Genomic DNA, 20,528 nt, shown 5'->3' with positions numbered 1-20,528 from the left:
CTGAATCTTTCCAACATCTCTGAACCTTTCCAAACTCTTCCCACAAGCCATTCCTAAAGGCTCTTGAACCACATGGTCAGATATAGTCACACTGACAACTCCACTCCACTGGTACCAAATTATGTCTTAGTTACATTTTTCCTGGGATAAGATACCTGAGATATTGCTGGGATAAAATACCTGACACCCAAAATTAAGGAAGGAATGATTTATTTAGCTTCTAGTTTTTAGATTTTCAGTGCATACTCAGCTGGCTCCAAGGCAGGGTGGCATGCCTAAGGGGCAAACTTCATGGCAGTCGCAAGAGCAAGACTGAAAAGGGAAAAAAGGAGGAGCACAGAGAGAAGACATTCTCTGCCCCTTATATTGTGTGTAGGCCACATTCACCAGGGTAGCACTCATACCCATAATCCCAGCATTGGACCATGAGTCATTTACAAACTCTAGAAGCCTGCCTCTATGACTGCATGAGGCTTTGTGGGGACTTCGAGACTCAAACTATAACACTGCCATATTGGTTTCCTAAAAGACTATATCATGTTGTGTTGTCAGTACCAAAACATAGGGTTTATATTCATAACTCATTCCTTGTCAGTACTTGGTGTTATCAGTTTTATTTTGGTTTTTAACATTAAACTTTTTAATAAATGTGTAAAGGGATTGCATTGTGGTTGAGACCGTATTTTCCTAATGACCATGGCATTGAGAATCTTTAAATACATTTAGCATCCCCACAGTGTCTTTGATGAAAAGTCAGTTTGAATTATGTGTAATTTACCATTATATGTTTGTTTTCTCATGAGTAGTTTTGAGTCTCTTTCATATATAGCATTTTTTTGGTAGCCTGTGGCTTAATGCTTTGCTTTAATCTTTTCTCTTTTAAATAAAGTTTCCCCCTGTGGTTTTTCTAAGACAAACTAATTTAATAAATGTATGCATTTTAAGTGAAAAACCTCCACAGCCAGCCCAGCTGTAACTGCAGGCTTGAGTTTCCCCCCAAGGCTCACAGAACTCACTGACCAGCAGCTTGTGATTATGGCGAATGATCCAGGCTCTGACATTTAAGGACCTTCTATGTGTATGCACCTTTAGCTCCTCCCCTCTGCATATACCCTTCTCCTTTCTGTTCTCTGTGCAAGTGGCCAGAACCACACAGCACCTCAGCTCAGGAGCCACTTTATAGAGTGCAAGGCCTGCGTGCGAGGAGGAAGTAGTAAAGGGACCAGGACTAAGAGAGGCTGTTGAGAGGAGTGAAGCATGGGAAACGATCTCCAGAGGAGAAATAGGTAAGTTCACACTCTGCCATAGAGCAGAGGAGAGGGAAAGGACCAATGGGAGAAAAAAAGGAGGCTGCTTGGGAATGAAGAGAATTGGCTAAGAATTCAGTGCCTGCTACCTGCCAGACACCTTTTAAATTTTCTTGTAAATTTTGCCTTCCTGCCCAGAATCATGCATAATGTTGATGGATCTTCATCAAGGGAGGACCCTATAATAGAAGCCACCTAAGCAATGAAACAACTTTCCAAGGCCTGGCAAGGGAAGGTTGTGCCAAGCCCTAAGGCTCCAGAAAGAACTCAAATATACCTACCCTTTTAACTATCTTAATTTAAAAATAAAAAGCAAGTTTCCTGACACTATGAGGCTTCGTTTAGTTTACACTCCTCAGTCCTTAAAGGACATAAGCAGAGTTCATCTATAAAGATAGAGAAATTAGCTTAACTTTTCCAGAGTTTAGTTTCTTCATTTTAAATGGAATAATACAGGACCTACTTGAGAGTGTTCTAGCATGTACAGTGGGATCAAAATACCTGATACACAGAAGGGTTCCATAACTAGAAGACATTCCTGTTTTTATATTTTAGAATCATGATCTTTCTTAACATCAAAGCCACTATTGTGAAGATTAGTACTACCAAAAACAAGGGACTCTTTAAGGTATAAAGTGAGGTGATCTAGGGAGAGAGAGTTGGCCTGGGACTCTTCAGATGATTACATTTGGTGTCCCAGGTCTCAGATTATGACACTGGAAAATGGAACAAAAAAAACAGAAAGTGGCCCAAAATACCACTTACAGAAAAGTCCCTTCTTGACAATTATTGTCATCTGAGATTTCTCCCTAGATCTTTGTAGAAATGAATTCTTCTATAAGATTAGAAATTGTGAGATCTCCAAATGTAGGAATTTTTTTTGTCTTTTTGAGACAGTCTCAGTATGCACTTCAGGCTGGGCTTGAACTCACTTTTAGCCCAGGCTGAGCTTGAATTCTCAGTGATCCTCCTACCTCAGCCTCCTGAGTGCTGGGGTTATAGACATGTGCCACCATGCCACGCCAATCTATTGTTTTTCACCCTTTCTTGAATTCCTGGATCCTGGGATTGTTTCTGAGATTAAACAAATGGTTGAGAATATAAGGAAATATCTGTTCCTGGGAGAGAAATAAAACAAAATACAGATATGATGTGACCAAGAAAGTACTGATTGGTACCACATACAGAGTTTTGTTTTGTTGTGGAGGTGAAGCGTTACAACATGGTTACAATGTGTTTTCATTGTAAACATAATTGGAAAGTACAAAAACCTGAAAATGAGGTAAAACGGTAATCATAGTGTACTTAGGTCCGTTATCTATATTCAGTCATTTATACTTTTTCATCAATAAAGAACCGATTGTCCCATTTTTGTTTTGGATTTTGGTTTGTCTATTTATACTTTGAAGAAATTAGCCTTTCTCATAAAAATTGAAAAATAAGTATTTTTCTAGTGTGTGTGTCTTATGTCATCTCTACTTTTATTATTTTGTGTTTATTATATTTTAAAGATAATTGAACCTAATCTAGATGGCATTTAGGTTTCTATCATGGCATTTATGCTTAGCATCCTCTCCCCTTTCCAAGATAAAACAAATTTGCACAAATATATTTTGTGAGGTTTTATTGTTACACATTTATCCCTATACATTTGCTATCCGGCATCAGATTTTTTCCCCAAATAGTTGATCAGTTGGACTATCATCCCTTTGCTAACTTAGAATATGTCCCTAAATCTATTCAGAAGTCTTACCCTGAGTGGGACCTGGTTTTCCACTTCATGCCTTTCACCCAATTATCATCCAACAACACCCCCCTATCATGCCTCTATAGATGAAATATGTTAGGAAAGCCAGGAAAATTAACTCCATAGGCTAGAAGGGCACCTTTCCTTCATGAGAAGAGGTCAGATTTCAAAGCAAGGAATCTGCCTAAATAAAATCTGCTCTTACCCTCACCAGTTGTAGACCCTCGGTTAAGATGCCCAATGCTTTGGATTTAGTTTCTTTATTGATAAATAATAGGATGATAATATCAACCTCACAGGTTTATTCTGAAATTAAAAACAATTTAACACATAAAATGACTAGCTGGCAATAAGCAGTGTTTAGTTGTTTGTTAGTTTCTTTTTTCTTTATACCCCTCAACTTCCAGTAAATGAAAAGATGATTATGCAGAAATCCACCCCAAGCAAAGCTAATTTATTTTCTTTAATTCTTTTTCCTCTTGCTTCCTGCCATGGTCTCTGCCTCTGTATTGTCTGTGGAAGATGGTGATTGTTGGTGTACCTTTGCTTATGTAGCCTTCCCCCATTGTTTGTGTACAGCCGTTGGACTATACCAAAATAGACAATGATAGCAAGAGGACAACTCCTCTCTCTTTGTGATGCTGACATTCTTAAGGATGAGGATTCCTGGACACTTGGAAACAAGTGATTTAGGATCAGAGGTGTATGTTTGCTCCCAGAGAAAATTAGTGGGCTGTTCCTATGGCAATATAAAGAGATCTAAAATGATATAAAATGGAATGTTGTGTGTGCTTTAGGAGTATTAGAAAATGAAAGGGTGACAAGGAAAAAGCTAAGGCAATTTCATATACAAAAGTAAGAGAAAAATTGGAAAAATTTTTCAAAAGTAGGAATCCTAGAGAGGAACCCAGAACCTATTTCCCACATGTTGAATTTTAGGTGGCAGCAGGACACTCAAGAGATGCCTTGAATTCGAGGCTCCAAAATGCCAAGCAAACAAGAGCCAGGCAAGCATGCTCAACTCTTCTAAGGTTTTGAAAACATGGAGCTGAAAAGCAGTTACTGAGCTAAAGACTTATTAGGAGCTAAAGACCCAGCAGTCCCTCAGCAGACTGCGTTTCTTCAGTGCAAGCTGAGGGTTCTGTGAATCAAGAAACGATATCTCATGGAGTTTAGAGATATGAATCCAGTAACTCAGTATCTCAATATTCTCATCTCATGCTCACACCCCCTCATGAACCTGATTTCCTAGCATTGCTTTGATTCAGGAGTTGCCTGATGATGTTTGTAGCAGTAGCAGCAGGAGATGAAGAACAGATGGTCTAAAGAATACTGAAGACGGGGAAGAACTCTGACCATACCCTTCAACACTGAAGTCTCTGATGGTGCAGAGACCTCGGAGGCAGTCAGGACACTCAGCCAAGCGGGTGGCCACAGTCATGGTCACAGTGCCATTAGCCACTGTCGGTCACTACCTCTTCTTAGGGAACTCCAGGAAAAAGCTCATTGGGGAAGACATTTTTAGATGGTATTTTACAAATGATTTTCCACTGTAGCCAGTATATATAGTACTTTACAAGGACTTTTAACATTCACCCATGTAGTTAGTTGATTATGCTTCAGATTTAGAAATATTCCATAAATGATGCTTAGAATTTAACTTACATGTCTGGCTGCAGGGAAATCCTAAACCCATCTGTGATAAACTATATAATGTTCTCTTATATAGCTATACACTGGAGTTTAAGTGATAGATCGGATGGCCTCCTATTTCAGCTACAATTGCTTTATTTTTGGCTATTCATTCATATCTTCATCATTCATTATCTTCCTTATTCATATTTCATCAAATATTTATTGAAAACATTTTATGTATTACCTTCCAGCATATACTGGTGAGACACTCCATGATGAATAAGATAAATGGTCTCAATCTTGTAAAGTGAGCACACAACTACAACAGAAAGGAGAAGAGCCAAGTCAGATATCAGTGAAATCCTACAAAAATGCTGTCTATGCCATACCTGAACAAAATGATCTCTCAAATGTCTATGTGCTTATCCCTTGATTTCCTGCAAATACTTCTTATGTGGTTTTCATCACAAAGAAACCAAATAAATCATTAGAATTGGAGATGAGAAACCCTTTCCTCTTTGCTTAAAATACAGCAGAGAAGTTTTTATTCCCCGATTAGGAACTGACACATCCAGGTCCCCTAAAATGAATGCTTGCTTGGGGAAACAAAAAATTTTCCCCCAAGAAGTGGCAATGGGATGGGACTATCTCACAAAGCTTCAGAAACCAATCCTGTGACTGTGTCATCTTTCTTGGGTTTTTCAGATGCGGGGATCACCATATTATCAAAAGTTGTTTCTGCTTTCCATGGTAAGTTGAGAGCTGCTCTTACGAGTTACTTCCCCAAACGTGGTTTCAGTGTGGTATTTGCCGTAAGTTACCTGTAACTCCCTGCCATTTGTGGCGACCCGGGGGCCTGGCACTAAGCCCAGATGCAGTCACCTAATAGCCACTCAGGCAAGCAATCCTTCAAGTCTGGTAAGAAACAGGAACGGCTGTTCCATGGGCCGTACACTCTCCTTCAGTGGGTTAGCCTTATGTCAAAATGAAACTGGCTACTAACATAAAGACTTTTTTCACACTGCAAATCCATATACAAATACATATACAAAAACACACGTTTCTGTCCCTTGCTCTGAGATTGTAAAGTCCGGAGTACAATATAATTTAATTTATTGTCCAAACTGAGATAACTTTGAGGGTAAAAAGGATTCTAAGAATAGCTCATGATTGCCAAGGGATTGATAATGACATTAACCAGAGTGAGCAAATGAGAACATATGGCAATCCTTCTGAAACAAATTTGCCCTGTCTCCTGAGATGATAATTAGTTTCCATCACATATACATCCACTTATCCAGGGTGTGTTCTAGTGGATGGTGTGCTTTTGTTTTGGAAATTATAGTTTAGGCTTGACAATAATACTGGCTCCTGCACACTCATGGTATAAAATAAACTAGTAGCTAATCAGAAAAAAATTCTCCAAAAGGTAACCTATAATGGCATCATAGTTGTCCTTCTATGGGAATAAATTCTGTATTAGAATTTTTAAAAGGAGGAGGTAGGAGGCTTTCTATTTGTCCTCATCTTTATTTTTCTTCTAACAGTTGTATGTTGAATGACGTATCGTGAAAGACATACAATTTTTAGAAATTAAAGATGTTACATAGGTCAGTGTAATTTTCTTTGAGAGTTTCTGAATATTGTAACAACTAAGTCACTTTTCTCCTTTCTTAAACAGGAAAAGAATACGTAAAGTCAGCCGAGACCAAAAGGAAAGTAAGTCATCACTGTCCCGTCACATTTTGCATATACTACCTACATATTTGGCTGCAATTTGCCCACCTGTAGGTCTGTTTTCCCCACTAGGCCATGAGTTCATTGAAGCAGGGATCACCTTATGGAAATCTCGGTTCTTCACTTAGTGCCTGTGGTATGTAGATGGAAGGAAGGGAATAAACAGAAAGCTGGATCAAATGGAACTTATAAAGGACATCAAGAAGGCCACCTAAGACACAAAGCAGTTAGGAGAGGGGCAGTTATGGGTTATATCCTTACCTCGACAGTGACCAGCGATAGTAAAGGACTCTACAAAAAGACAGGTGTAATCAGATTTGCATTTAAAAAAGATTCACCCCTTTGGTTTTGGGCAGAGAATCTATATTAGGAAGTACCAGAGCAGACATCAGGGAACCACTTGGAGGCTGGTGCTATAGTCTGTGGGGACTCATGAGTGTTAAAGTTAAGGAAAGAGAAGACTCTAAGATGGACAAGGTGGTAAGTAGCATCATATGTAAGAGAATAAGAAACTTCAGCCTGAGACAGGCCACTGGATTTCTGAAGAGGAAAACTGTTTTGACCTTCTCTTAAAGAAAAGGACATGGCCTTTGGGTGGTGTGCCTCAGTGGGCTGTTCACATTATTGAAATCTCTAAAAAGTTCACCAGCACTGGTGTAATTCATTCACACACTTAGTTTTATGAGTCAGCTCTGTAAGATATGCAGAGATATAGAAACAAAAGAATATAAACAAAAAATCTAACCCTCTTAGGCCTAGCTATTTCATCCAAGCAACAGTGGTTCCTAAGATACTCTGATCTTCACCAGAGAAAACAAGACCCACGATGCTAAAACTCTAACACTCTTTTCTTGTAATTGTAATGAGGGGAGTCGTAGATGGAAATGTGAGAATTGCGGGAAATGTAAATCTCTGTACCAAGGTACCATATCATAACCACCTGGACACATCTTCCTGGACAAGCTTCCATGGAGGATACCTGCTTGCTTACTGAGCTGGCCCTTTTATGAAGGGGTAGCAAGCATTCACTTGCTTCTTTGCTGGGTAGCCAGAACCAGCTTAAAGAAATCTGGCTTTGGGAAAACTGGCCTGCTCGTGTTTGTGTCTTCCAGGAGCTGCAGGAATGGGGGTGATCAGCTTCCCTTTGTGTAAAACTGTCCTTGAGCACCAGGGTCCAATCTGGAACCATCCTCTGTTGGCTGCAGGATAAATGCACCCTGCTCTGTGTACTGTGGTTTCTCGCAGGCCCTGCCTGCCTCCCAAGCCAGTCAGTAGAGGACAAGGTTTTTTCTGATGCCAATATTTTGTATAGTAAGAAAAGAGAGATAAAGGAGACAGGGGATAAGTGTGACTTCCTAGCCAATGCTTCACCAAATGTCACCTTCCCCTTGGCCTCTCACTCTGAGCAACCTCTGACTGTTTCTTGTTTATATGGTCCTGCATGCACCCACTGAGGGATGTTCTGTGGTTCAAAGAGCCTAGAAAGGGCTACTGCAGCTGCTTCTTGGTTCTCTGCTTATAGTCCAGTTCTCTCACCCCTCAAATCTCTGAATAACCTGAAATTCATTGAGTGTATTTCTTTTTGCAGAAAAAGGAAAGACACTGTCTCCCAGCAAGGTAATGAGACCCCTTCTGACCTCAGCATAGAAGAAAAACATTAGACGCCAGGATTGTGAAAAAGCTAACATTTGGTCAGCGTTTTGTATACAATAAGCAATGTGCTGAGTGCTTTATAGGCATCATCTCATATAACCATCATGACAACCCCCAATTATTTCCCCCTTCATTTACAGATAAGGAAACAAAGAAATCAAGGGATAGTCTCCAAATCTAGACAGCTAAACTATGGCAAAGCCAAAATTCATAGCCAAGTCCTACTCCAAAATCCATGCTTTTTGCATTGGCTACCTCCTGAGATTCTACCTTGAGACTTCCCTTGGTAGTCTTTGGAATGAGTGTAATTAAGATGCCATTACATTGTTCTGTCTTATCAGAATGGGAGACCAGGGATATAGCTCAGTTGTAAGTTCCTGCCTGGCAAGCATGAGCTCCTGAGTTTGATTCTCAGTACCAAAAATCAATAAATCAATCAAAATAAAATAAAAAATGAAAGAATGGGTTGCCCAAGAGCCCTGAGACTCTGGAAATTATACGGGGTAGTTAGGGATCACTTGGGAACATGTGCAGAAAAGACACACTTAAGACACTTAAGAAGGTATATGCTCTGAGCAATATGAGTGCTTTGACCAAAAGTTTTAGTGGTTGGAGTGGGAGCAATTGAAAGAAAAATAGGCAAGAAATGGAGAGGACGTGGTCCTGCGAGAGATAGACTTTACCTAGAATCAGGCCTGTGTTGAAACTGAAGTGTAAGGAAAGGTTTGATGATGTTCTCCTTTGGTCAGCAGGACAATGGTACCCAGAGCTACACGGGTGAGGTGTGCTACATCCTTGTCAACCACACAGCCCTCGGGAGGAAGCCATCAGGGAACTCTTCTGAGGAGGAGGAGGTCACCGGAGAACTTTATGAGAACATCTCTTGTGAGGCTCGCAGGCCCAGAGAGTCTTTGGGAGGCACCGAGACGGAGTATTCCCTTCTCCGTGTGTCTTCCCCTCCAAGTCATCCACCTTGCCCAGAAGATGAATATGAACTCCTCATGCCTGGCAGAGTCTCCTCTTCTCTCCAGCAGCCAGGCCCACGCGTGACCCCCTTTGAGACTCAGTTTTCCCATTTCCAGTGAAGTGATTGGACTGTCTTTGTGTAGCACCAGCATAAAAAGTAGAATGTGGGGCTCTGGCTGAAGCAGACCTGGGTCACTGAACTCTTTAGCTTATTCTCCAGGATCTCAGTAGAGCATAGCATGCAAGCCACAGTGTGATCAGATCCTGCTCTATATCTGCCATCCAAAAATCAGCCAACTAATTCTGAACGCCACTATCCAAAAAAAGAGTGGCCATCTGATTCAAAGTGGCACTGCAAGGACTCTGTGGTAGGAAGGGCTCTCTGGTCCCCCAAAGCTGTGTGCACCACAAAAGAGTCTAAGCTTCTGACTAGCTTTCGTTCTTGTTGTTATTGGGGGCGGGTTGTTTTGTTTTTGTTTTTTAGTACTGAGAATTGAACCCAATGCCTCTGTAATATATTCCCAGCCCTTTTTTAATCTTTTATTTTGAGACAGGATCTTGCTAAATCACTAACGTACCTAGGCTGGACTCAAACCTGTAAATCCTCTTGTCTTAACCTCCCATCTGCTCTCTGAGGTTACAAAGCATTTATTCATCACACTAAGCATGCCCCGAGGGAGAATTCATACGTGACGGTGACTTTCCAGCTCAGCCTCCATCCCAATGGGAGCATGATATTCCCTTTACTCCCTATGCCTAAAGAATGTCCTTTACGTGGTATCTTTTGTCTTACTGGTCCCCGTGGCTTGGTTAATTATGTGCGTTGAGTCAGAAGGTTCCAATTTGTTTTATATATAATTTTAATACTTCTTTGTTTGCTTGTTAATTTTGTATTTCTGTCCATAATTTTTGGCAATGCTGGATATCAAAGCTAGGGTCTCATGCATGTCAGGCAAGCATTCAACCACTGACCCTCTGTTTTGGTTACTTTTCCCTCACTGCTGAGACAAAATACCCAACACCCAAAATTAAGGAAGGAAAGATTTATTTAGCCCACGGTTTGTGGAGGTTTCAGTCCATAATCAGCTGGCTCCAAGGTAGGGTGGGATGGCACTGGGGAAACACTTGAAGGTGGCAGAAGACAGCAAAAAAAGCATCAAGAGCCAAAAAAGAGAACAAGCATCTTCTCCTTCCTTATATTGTAAGCAGGCTACCTCCTCCCCAGGGCATGAGTAGCCCTCCTCTTGCACAGGAGGAGGGTATTTATAAAGTAAGGATCCTAGCTCCCTGATGAGTCTCTTAGTTAAATTTCTAAACTTCTCAAGTTGACACAATGTATCAACTGTAACACCCTCTCTCTATATCTTAATATTTGTCATAGCATCAGAGGATGTGAAAGTAGAAAGACCTTCAGTGGTTTTGGGTTCAGAGAGAATAATTTACCCAATGATACATTAAAGTTATAGCAGAATCTTATCTAGGTGCTGATTTACTAACTTCTAATTCAGGTTTTCTTGAATATACTATAGAATATAGAAGAGCCTTTGATATAGCATAAATAACTATGTTAAATAATATGACATGAACCACATGATTAAAATGTCCACAAGGAAGAAATATTGCACCCATCCATCCTTTCTCTAATAAGCATTCCTCTCTATAGGCCTGGATTATTTCTTTTCTACCACCCTTTAATGTTTCCGCAATTAGGTTTATTTCCTCAACTAAAGGCCAGCAAACAATAGACCACTGACCAAATCAGGCCCACCACCTGTTTATGTAAATAAAATTTGATTGGAACACTGGAACACTCATTTATTTACATGTTCTGTATGGTTGTTCCACTGTGATAGAGTTCTGTAGGCCCCATAAAGCCAAAAATATTTATGTTTTGGTCCTTTTACAGAAAACAATTTTGCAGATCTCTGCCCTAAACCATCACACTTTGAGACAAACCTAACAGGAATATATTTAGTTATCAATATAACTCATAGAAGCAGGTGCCAATCAAACAGTATGAAAATATTAAAACCACAAATGGGGAGACACCAAGAACAGTTAGCAAATTAGACTATTTCTACATTTGCACCTGTGTCACTGCTGCTGTGTAACTCATAATCACCACTAGCCTAATTTTAGAGATGTTAAAATAGCAAAAGGCCTGTTGAGCCAACTGGTAAAATATTACTATTTTTTGCTCAAAGCAATGGCTATTTAAAATGTGCTAAGTGATTAATGATGATAAATCCATTAACTGGAGATACAATGAGTCAAATCAGGTTTTCTGAGGTTTCTGATAACTTCTAAATTTAGTAAGTTTCTTTCACATGGAAACCGAAGTTTTCTCTTTGGCCAAGATTTACTCAGGCTCAGGGGAGGGTGTCTGTGGTGGCCGCAAACTGTGTACAAGTTGTAGCATTGCTTAGAGGGAGTTGTGTGGATCCAAAGTAGAAAAGCAGTGCTTTGAATCCTGGGTCTCTCCCTGCATCCTCTGTAACCTTGAGTCTGTAACTTGGAGGCTTCATTTTTTTCTTTTACCATAAATCCTCTAAAATGTGGAAGTCATCTATTGCAGACCCTAAGTAGAAATAATATCAAAGAGTAAAGGGACCTTTCATTCTGTGTGGAGAAAGAGGCAGATGCATCTGGTGACCCACCCAGCAATCCCCAACAAGGCAGAAACATCAAATTGATAAGTTCCAGGGCCAGGGATATGGCTCAGTGGCACAGTGCCTGCCTGGGGAGTGCAAGGTCATGTTATATTCCTGGCACAAAAAAAAAAAAAAAAAAAAATGATGTTTGTGCTGCAATTTTCCACATGACTACAAAACCATTGTGGAATATGTTTGGTTGAAACATTCTTAAGATGGTCTGGGCATGGTGGTGCATGCCTGAGGCAGGAGGATCACTTTGAGTTCGAGGCCAGCCTGGGCTACAAGACCTGTCTTTAAAAAAAAAACAAAAAAAGAAAAGAAAGGAAGGAAGGAGGAAAGAAAGATTATTATGAAAAGTTGTATTTGTTTAATCCTTGTCTTGTGAAAGTATTACCTGTCCCAAACACATATACGCCTTTTATCAGGAATGTAGTCAATGTAAATGCTTAGTAAAGAAAGCTGTTCTTGTAATAATGTTATATAAAAGGAAAAAAAAAATTTTGAGCAGGCAAGCTATTGGGAGTGCTTGAAAAAACCCACTGCATTGTACATAATGTTATTTGTCAAGTTAAATGTTAATTTTTAAAAATAAAAATTAGAAACATTTTTATGAGTTTAATTACTTAACGTATGGAATAGAATACGCAGAATTACATATAATATACAGAATATAGAATCTTCAAGTAAATAAATTTTTATGTCAAAATACAGCCACTGCATCTGTTTATAATGTGAATCCCATTTCACACAGATTCCAGTATTTCTGGGTGCCCTATTGGCAGGAAATGCATGACTTCATGGGGTCAGGGTTGCAGTCCCTCAGTTAAAGGATCACTGCTTTTGGAGCTGAGGTTGAGCATTATGGTTACCTTTCACATAACTGGAAAGTTTTCCTCTCCCACACTCGGCTTTGCACATACACAGCTCAAATGCAGAGGTGCAGCATGTGAGGCCACTGCAGGCTCTGTGGTTTCCATTTACGTTCACGCTAGGAACTATAAATAAGCTCTCAGTCTGTAGATAAATACTTTTTTGAAATGAAATGAGGGTGGGAAATCCTACTTCTGACAATGAGTTGAAATGCTGGCATTATTCTAACAAACCTGAGGGACAGGCCCTTCACATACTTCAGGGGGAAGGGCAGGACAGAAGAGGTGTGTCTCTAGGGTGCCCCAGGAACCCATAGAGAAAAAAGGAAGTGCTACTTCTCTTTGTCTGCTTCTATGCTTTTCCAATCTAGGCTCTGAAATTCAGAAAGTCCACTTCAACTAAGTGGACTCTGTTTTGCCAAATGTTTATGAGACCAGTGCAAATGGCTTGCACTTTCCTTGATGATTCTTTTGCAAGTACTTGGGGGAAGTGTTGAGTGGTTTTCAGCGGAGAGTTTCATAGCCATATTTGTCAATTCACTGCTTCCTCCAACCATCTGTGCTCCTTCAGATTTATAGATGTCAACTAGTCATGAGCTGAGCCTGACCATGTGGCCATTCATATGTGTGATTGCCTAGTAGTGGGTTTTGTCCTCTAAAACTATAGGACTCTACCTGGTCCTTCTCACTCTCCAGGATTAGTGTTCTGGCTGTAAGATGACAGGGCTATGTTCTGATGCCGAGTCAATGATTTCTAATAAAGCTACCAGTGATAAGATGAATTGCCTGATTTAAATCATGAAATTAAACAGTAATGAGAGAGAAGGAAGGACTCTGGGCTACCATTTTTCTTGTTTGTTTGCCTGTTAGTTACTGCACTGGTGATTGAACACAAGGCCTGAGCGTCCTAGGCAAGCTCTGTACCACTGGGCTACATCTCTAGTGCTATTTTTTTCAATTTTGTCTATGCTGACCACACGCTGAATACGGCAGGAGTTCAAAGAAGGAGTTCACTTAGGGGACCAAGAGAAGAGACTAAACTTCATCCTGTGAACACACGAATACATGCAAAGGCAGACAAATCTGCTGTTCAAATCCCACCAGTAAGTCAAGCTCCGCTTGAGTTAAACCCCCTATGTAAGGCACTCTCCAGCCAAATTACACTCTTTCTCTGGCCTCCCCCAGCCTACAGTTTGTCTTGAATTTTACACTCACTTAAATCTTGGTGTTAAATGAGGGGTGGGTAGAGCTGTTTGTCTTGCTTTGTTTCTTTTTTTTTTTTTTTTTTTTTGTCTTTTTCGTTTTTATGGGGATTGAACTCATGACTGCCTGCTTGCAAGGCAGGAGTTTATGCCGCTGGGCTAAATCCTCAGCCCCTTTGTTTCGTTTTGTATTGAGGATTAAACCCAGGGCATTTACACTGAGCTGCAATCCCAACCCTTCTTTATTTTGAGACAGGGTCTCACCAAGCACAGAGGTGCTCAGAATGGGCTTGAAATTGTGATCCTCCTGCCTCGGCTTTCTAGAAAGCTGGAATTACAGAGGTGTGCCAGGTAACTGTTGGGTATATTTTCCCATCTATTCCCTGTTTTATCTGTGCAGGTCCTGATTTCCAAATAATAACAGTTATAATAACATCTTCCTTTCTTACTGCTTTCTTCTGATCTGGTATCCTCTATAACCTGTCATGACACACATCACTTAAAGACTGGGGTTGTAGCTCAGTGGTAAATCTTTTATAGTATACTCACGGCCCTGTATTCAATGTCTAGTACCATGAAAAGAACTTTTAAAAATCTGTACAACAAAATTAAATTAAAGAGAAAGCAGAAATTACTGGATATGTGTGGCTAGAATTTCTGTTGGCAGAAACAGAAACGTGTTTCTGCCACCCTGTCTATATTGAAGTGACTTCCAGAAAGAAGTTTTTCATTTTAAACTTTTTTTAACAGATATTTATTGAAACATTACTGTGTACCAGGGATTTATTAATCATTAAGATGACTGATGACCAGTAAATTTATCTCCTGTGGCAAAACAAAGTATAAGATATGCAAGTATATTTTTTTCAAACATTTCAAAATGCTTTAGGCACACAAATTAGTTCTTTTCATGTCAGTTGGATCAAAAAGTCCTCCCTATGCCAAAACCCAAGGCAAGGTACTCGCAATTCGGTGCTTTTTAAAGGAGCAGAAAAGAACAAAATCAGACGCTGTCTCCAGACACAGACAACATCATCTTTCTAGCCCTTTTAGGTTCCTGATCCTTCTGGAGTGGGCACTCAAAGAGAGAGGATGGCTTCCTCCTGTTTTCACCCAACATTAAAGAAGGAAAAAATTTTTTGGCTTACAGTTCATAGAGGTTTCAATCCATAGTTGTCTAGCTCGAAGGCGAAGTGGCACATGGAGAGTGACATCACAGAGGAAAAACAGTTCATTGTGGGCAAAAGACAGCAAAAACAGTCGTCCAGGGACAACCATAGATCTTTCTGTCCCTGATGCCTTATCTAGGCTACTTAGGGTAGGTAGCACTCATATCCTTAATCCCAGTGTCCTTGGCCTAGATTGTACCATGAATCAATTCCAGCATCACACACTGTAGATCAGGCACCTCTGGAAAAGCCCCACCTGTGACTGCAGGAGGCTTGGAAGAGACATCTAGAATCAAGCCTTGACAGGAAGATATGGCTCACCCCAACCAAACCCGGCTCTACCTCATTCATACAGAAGAGGAAGCTATCCTCAGGACATAAGAAGATCACTTCTAATCCCAGGAAAATACCAGCCCAAAACATGGCCCTGGAGACTCCACACAGCACAAACACACCAAAGGTGAATGCGGCACCCAGATGCAAAAATACTTTATTATAAATGTTTTAAATCAATCTCCATTAAACATCTTCATTATTTTCTATACAGTGCAGACATGCTAAGGTTCACTTCTGATATGTAAAAAATACAAAGGAAGAGAAATTTACTAGTTTAGGGAACTGTCCTTACAATGAAACAAGTTACAATACATGTATCTTCTACTTAAATGAGACAGCAAATTCACATTATTCAGAACTGAGTCATAAAGAGCTCAAGTCAAATCCATACCAACACACAGCTGCATACCGCTGCCTCTCACTGACTTTCACCCACGTCAAATTTTATTTGATACAAGGACTAGGGAATCTCTCATTTTATGAGCATAAAATTCATCTGGAAAATTTACAGCAAGGGAATTTTAACAACAACATAAATACTATTCCCTCAGAACCGACAATGTTGCATCTACCAATGACTGATACAGTCAGTAATGTTCCTCCCAACCCTGAAATTATCAGACACAGGCTTCCAACAGTTTATTTCAAAAGGTTCTTCCTGTCTCACAACCAGTAATGAGACACATACTGAACACTCAAGGACACTGAGTCCTCCAGGGAGTTACCAACACTGGGCAGGACATAGTCACGGGTGGTATCAGAGGCAGAAACTAAGCGATCTTCATGATTCTCTGATGGAAGTTTATAAATACAGAGGTGGGGTAACAATCCTAAAGGATGAAGGCATGTTTAAAACTCAAAAGGACCCATATTTCCAAAGGAAGTGTTCAGGAGCTCAAGGAACATAAGAAGAAGCAAGATAATTACTATCTTTGTTTCAAATATACATATATTCCAATTTTTTTTTTCACAGTAACACTGGATGGTGTATCCAAGGCTGGTTTGTATTATCATGAAAGTGATAATACAAACACAAAGCACAGCTGTTTAGGTTTTGGAAAGTCCCTTCCTGTTCTTGACACCATCCTTTTCCTGGCTCAGAGGTAGATCAGATACAATGGTAGGGCTGGGCTCCATGGGCAGGCCTGTAATTTCTAGCCCTGAGGAGGCTGCGCAGGAGGATTACAAGTTCACATCCAGCCAGGGTAATTTAGTGAGACGACATCTCAAAATTTTTAAAGGAGTGGAGGGTGACAGATGGGAATATATTTCAGTGGGAGAGCACCCCTGGGCTGGATCCTGAGTACCACAAAGCACACATACACCAATATGGGAAGCACAAGGGGGATGTTAGGAATTGGCTCCGCTCTCCCTCACCTGGCTGTCTGTTGTCCCTGTCCACCAGCATGGGCTACCAGAATCCTGCCTAAGCCAAGGCACTGCTGCATCACCCTGTGCAAAAGAGAAACAAAAGGTCCCTACAAGAGTGGAGACAGTCAGAGTCTCAAGGACATGGGGATGTCCTGTGTGGGGCCTGGCTCACTTCACCTGCCCCACGCACTCTGGCTTCCTGCTCTGTCAGGACTGGAGCCAGCTGGAAAGGTCTCCACAGGTGCCTTGCTGGACTGGAGACAGACTGGATCTCTGCAAATCTGGAAGAAAGACAGGCTCCGCCCTCTGGTCCCAGTACAGAATGAATTCTCTTCCACTCCAAACTCAGTGGAGCACAACTTTCTGACGTAGAGTGGCCTCCACCGCTTCATTCTAAAAAACAAAACACAGATGAACAAAAGTCACTCATTTTAAAAATCAAGATTATTTTAAACATTTATATTTTGTCTGATTTGTTGGGTTGAAGATAAATCTTAGGTAAAGCTGAAATGTTTGTCAGTTCTGAACTGTGAAAGTTTACCTTCAGTCAGCACACACACACACTGGGAAGTTTTCAAAAGGAAAATAGTATTTGTTACAAGTTTGCTTACTTGTTTTGATATAATTCATGGTAAAGAACATGTTCATGTGGTCTTATGGACACTTAGAAAATTTTAACATCCAACTCTTTTTTTTGTAATCTAATAAAAAAAATACCTATAAAATGGGGCAGGGATTTAGCTCAGCAGCACAGCACCTGCCTGGCAAGTGTGAGGTTGTGAGTTCAAATCCCAGTACCCCCCCCACAAAAGCCCTATACAATGTCAGTATTTTAAACCATACAGTATACTATAAGTTTTTGTTCTTGTTGTTTGTGTGGTACCTAGGGATTGAATCCAGAGGCACTCTGCCTCTTAACTACATTTTAATTTTCGTTATGAGATAGGACTTGCTAAATTTCCTGCGCTGACCTTGAATTCGGTCCTCCTGCCTCAGCTTTGGGAGCAGCTGAGATCACAGGTGTGCAGCGCCACGCCTTCCTCCATGACACCTCTGATGAGGGAGATGGTCGGGCTGGCTGCGGAAGGTGAAGGTGCTGATGCAGGGCCTTGGAAGCTCCCTGAAAGCCCACCTTGTCTGCAGCAGGCCTCCTTTACGCTTTATTTTTTCCGTAATATTTTCCACCTGCTCTCTTTGCTTACATGGCTGTAAGGAACTGTGTGTCCTCCACAGCATGGAACAAGCCACCCAAAGTTGCCAAACCAAGCCATCTGTGCTCAATCTGTTCACTGGCTTGCTGTCCCCACTCTGATACCCTACTTTCTCTACCTACCATAGAGCACGAGAGATTCTGGGTCCAGCCCCAGCCCTGCACAGCTAGGTTCGCTCTGATCGTGGAAGTCCTGCAGCAGAACTCCCAGCACCAGCTCCTCACTCATCATGTACTTCATAAAGCCGTCGTCTTCCAAGGGAACTCCAAACCGCAGGTGATAGGTGACCGTGGAATTTTCACCACTGGAAGTCAAAACAAACAGAGAGATTATACTCTGTCAACAACACCACATTGAAACTCAGGAAATTAGCTTTAGCAATGGCATTTGTTTACTGCACATTTTCTGTCTTGAAGAATCTGCCACTCTGGTTCCATCAACATAGCCTCCTCCCTCCCCTCCCTCCCCCTTAGAGGAGGTCCAATGGGAAAGCCACGGGGCTGGCACTATCAAAGAAGGTCACCTATCCGAACACCAGCCCAGTCACTGATCATCTGAAGCAGCCAGTAAAGCCTGCCCTTTCCTCCTATCCAACTGCTCCCAACAAAGCTCCTCCTGCAAATGCAAGCCCGAGCTATTCAGTATAACCAGTTCTCTATCTAACCCAGAAAAGCTTTATGGGAGAGCCCAAAACACCTCACCATGGGCTGGGTGAGAATTTCTGAATTCCCGAGACCATCTGTGCAACGACCACAAATCGTACTTCCTATGATTGTTTTCAAAATGAGAAATTTTTCTGTCTCATTTCCAGTTCCACAGGCCCCCAAGCAGGATGACCAATGTCTTTAATTGTCAGTAGTGGGACCCCAGGAAACACTAAGTTTGAAGAAACCCTAACTCTTTCTTCTTAGAGCGTATTTTTTTCCCCTTTTCAGAGTAAAAATAATCATAGGTCTGTCGTTCGTTATTTAGAACCTTATGATGTCCTTTAAATGCGACCTCTGCATTTAGGATTTTTGGTTATTCTATTATCAAGATGACCCAGATTAAGGACCAACAGTAAAATAACTGTCAGGAGGTTCCAGGTGAGACCACCACACTAAAGACAAGTTTGATGGATTCTCTGTTCCCATTAGCAGTGAACCAGATCATTTTCTCTGCTAAGAAAAACCAAACAGCTCCCTCTTGTGACCATAGGCTACAATAATCACGTTTTATGCCGTGGTTAACAATTTTGTCTACTTCGGCCAAGAAATGCGTCAAACTCTCTGAATCAAACGAATAACATAGACTTAAGCTCTAAAGAAACATACAGATGCAAAGATTCCACTAACAACAGACTAAAAACAATCACTTTCAAACTCTCAGTGGTGAAGTGCTTGCCTACCATGCACAAGGCTCTGGGTTCTAACGGCACCCCAGAAAACAAACTTCAATTCAGCTACACTAGTTTGCAGGTGACATTATTTATTCTCTGGATTATTTCCTTTAATATTTGCCAATGATGGTCAACATGTTGACAGGCAGCCACTCTGCACGCCCACTGTCAAAGGCTAACAAAAAGGGCCAAGGTTGGACCTCCAGAAGATCGGGCCAGAAGCTGAACGAGAAGATCAGGTTGCCAACCCAGCCTGGCTACCTGCTCCCTGTCCCTCTCATGCCAGGTCACTGGGTAAATCTGCATATGGCTTAATTTAGAAGGGAGAAGGAAAAATATCTGGAAAGCATTAAATGCTGTAGGCTTCACCACAGCAGCTGCCCCGCTAACACACACTAGCAACTGTTAAGTCAAAGAGAATGGTCCAGAGTCCTTCCAAGATGAAAGTCAGGACCCCTTTGGGGACATAAAATCCCAGAGATGTGGCTGTCTCTTGCTACATGCAACAGTGTCCTTCTGGAAAGGAAGGCTTTCATTTCTTGAGTAAATATTTTAGACACCCTGAGTGGACTTTTAAAGAAAATATTTTTAGAGGAAATTTCTTTATTTACAAAAATAAAGTGTTGGGGGAGTCTTCTGTCAAATAACATTTTAAAGCAGATTCTCCGACACTGTTTTGGCCTGGTTTCTACCTCATTTCACTCATTTTTCTGCTGAGTTTTTCTGCCCCTGTCCCATACCCGCAGTTCCTCTTGACCCTCTGCATAGGGCTGGATTCTTAGACCCTAAGGGTTCTCAGGATCTTTCTTGCTCATCTCTTTCATAATCTTTGAACTGGATGTGAGGTCAAGGGGAGAGAGTAAAGAGAATCTGATGGCTTAGATATAAAACATCCCCTAAATACCTCAAGTGTCTGCAAGGTGACTGGATCATGGTGTCTCTAAAGCTGCTAGGAGCTGGCCCTGGTGGGGGCAAGTCACTGAGAGAGAGACCTGGAAGAGTGTGTTTGTTCCCAGCTCCTCTTCTTTCCCTACTTGCTGACTGCCACCAGCCAAGCATCTTTTCCCCATCAGGCCACTTCTCCCATGGAACCAATTGGCCACGGACTGTAACCATGAGCCAAAGTAAACTCCCGTTCCTTCAAGTAGTGAATGTCAGCTATTTTGCTTCAGCAATGGGAAAGTGACTAATACAGTGCATACACTCTGGTTGTGCTTTTTCTCCTTGTTTTGTGATTAAAGGACCTGTTACAGGCAGCTGAGTTAGGTAGAAATATTACAGGCAGTCAGACAG

The 20,528-nt window shown here is 41.2% G+C and overlaps 2 protein-coding genes across 3 annotated transcripts in view; one reads left to right on the top strand and one right to left on the bottom strand.

Annotated features, from left to right (window-relative positions):
• The first annotated feature begins 1,149 nt into the window (after positions 1-1,149).
• Positions 1,150-12,305, top strand: Gcsam (germinal center associated signaling and motility). 2 transcript variants are annotated; one of them, XM_013151719.2, is made up of 5 exons: positions 1,150-1,286; positions 5,395-5,439; positions 6,371-6,408; positions 8,015-8,043; positions 8,832-12,305. In XM_013151719.2, exons 1-5 carry the CDS (start codon positions 1,258-1,260, stop codon positions 9,162-9,164), a joined length of 474 nt encoding a protein of 157 aa, XP_013007173.1. In that variant the 5' UTR covers positions 1,150-1,257; the 3' UTR covers positions 9,165-12,305. The 2 variants fall into 2 exon arrangements, with proteins under 2 accessions (XP_013007173.1, XP_013007174.1); XM_013151720.2 differs by having other exon boundaries at positions 8,829-12,305.
• Positions 12,306-15,400: 3,095 nt separating this feature from the next.
• The window catches only part of CUNH3orf52 (chromosome unknown C3orf52 homolog), a 29,973-nt gene continuing 24,845 nt past the window's right edge, over positions 15,401-20,528 (bottom strand). The window contains exons 5-6 of the mRNA XM_013151847.3: positions 17,980-18,161; positions 15,401-17,039 (exon numbers count right to left, since the gene is read on the bottom strand). Coding sequence (XP_013007301.2) covers positions 17,035-17,039; positions 17,980-18,161 — 187 coding nt within the window. The 3' untranslated portion in view covers positions 15,401-17,034. The remainder of the gene's footprint in view (positions 17,040-17,979; positions 18,162-20,528) is intronic.

The sequence above is a fragment of the Cavia porcellus genome, unplaced genomic scaffold, assembly GCF_034190915.1.
Source record: "Cavia porcellus strain 051 isolate PalLab524CR breed Dunkin Hartley unplaced genomic scaffold, mCavPor4.1 scaffold_15, whole genome shotgun sequence".
Taxonomy (NCBI): Eukaryota; Metazoa; Chordata; class Mammalia; order Rodentia; family Caviidae; genus Cavia; species Cavia porcellus.
This window is presented reverse-complemented; position numbering and strand designations above follow the sequence as displayed.

Bases quoted from the DNA above. Each gene is read 5' to 3' on its own strand.
- Gcsam (XM_013151720.2), top strand. From the start codon at position 1,258: ATGGGAAACGATCTCCAGAGGAGAAATAG. The intron at 5,440-6,370 runs GTAAGTTGAGAG...TTTCTTAAACAG, and splicing joins AGTTGTTTCTGCTTTCCATG to GAAAAGAATACGTAAAGTCA. The intron at 6,409-8,014 runs GTAAGTCATCAC...TTCTTTTTGCAG, and splicing joins CAGCCGAGACCAAAAGGAAA to AAAAAGGAAAGACACTGTCT.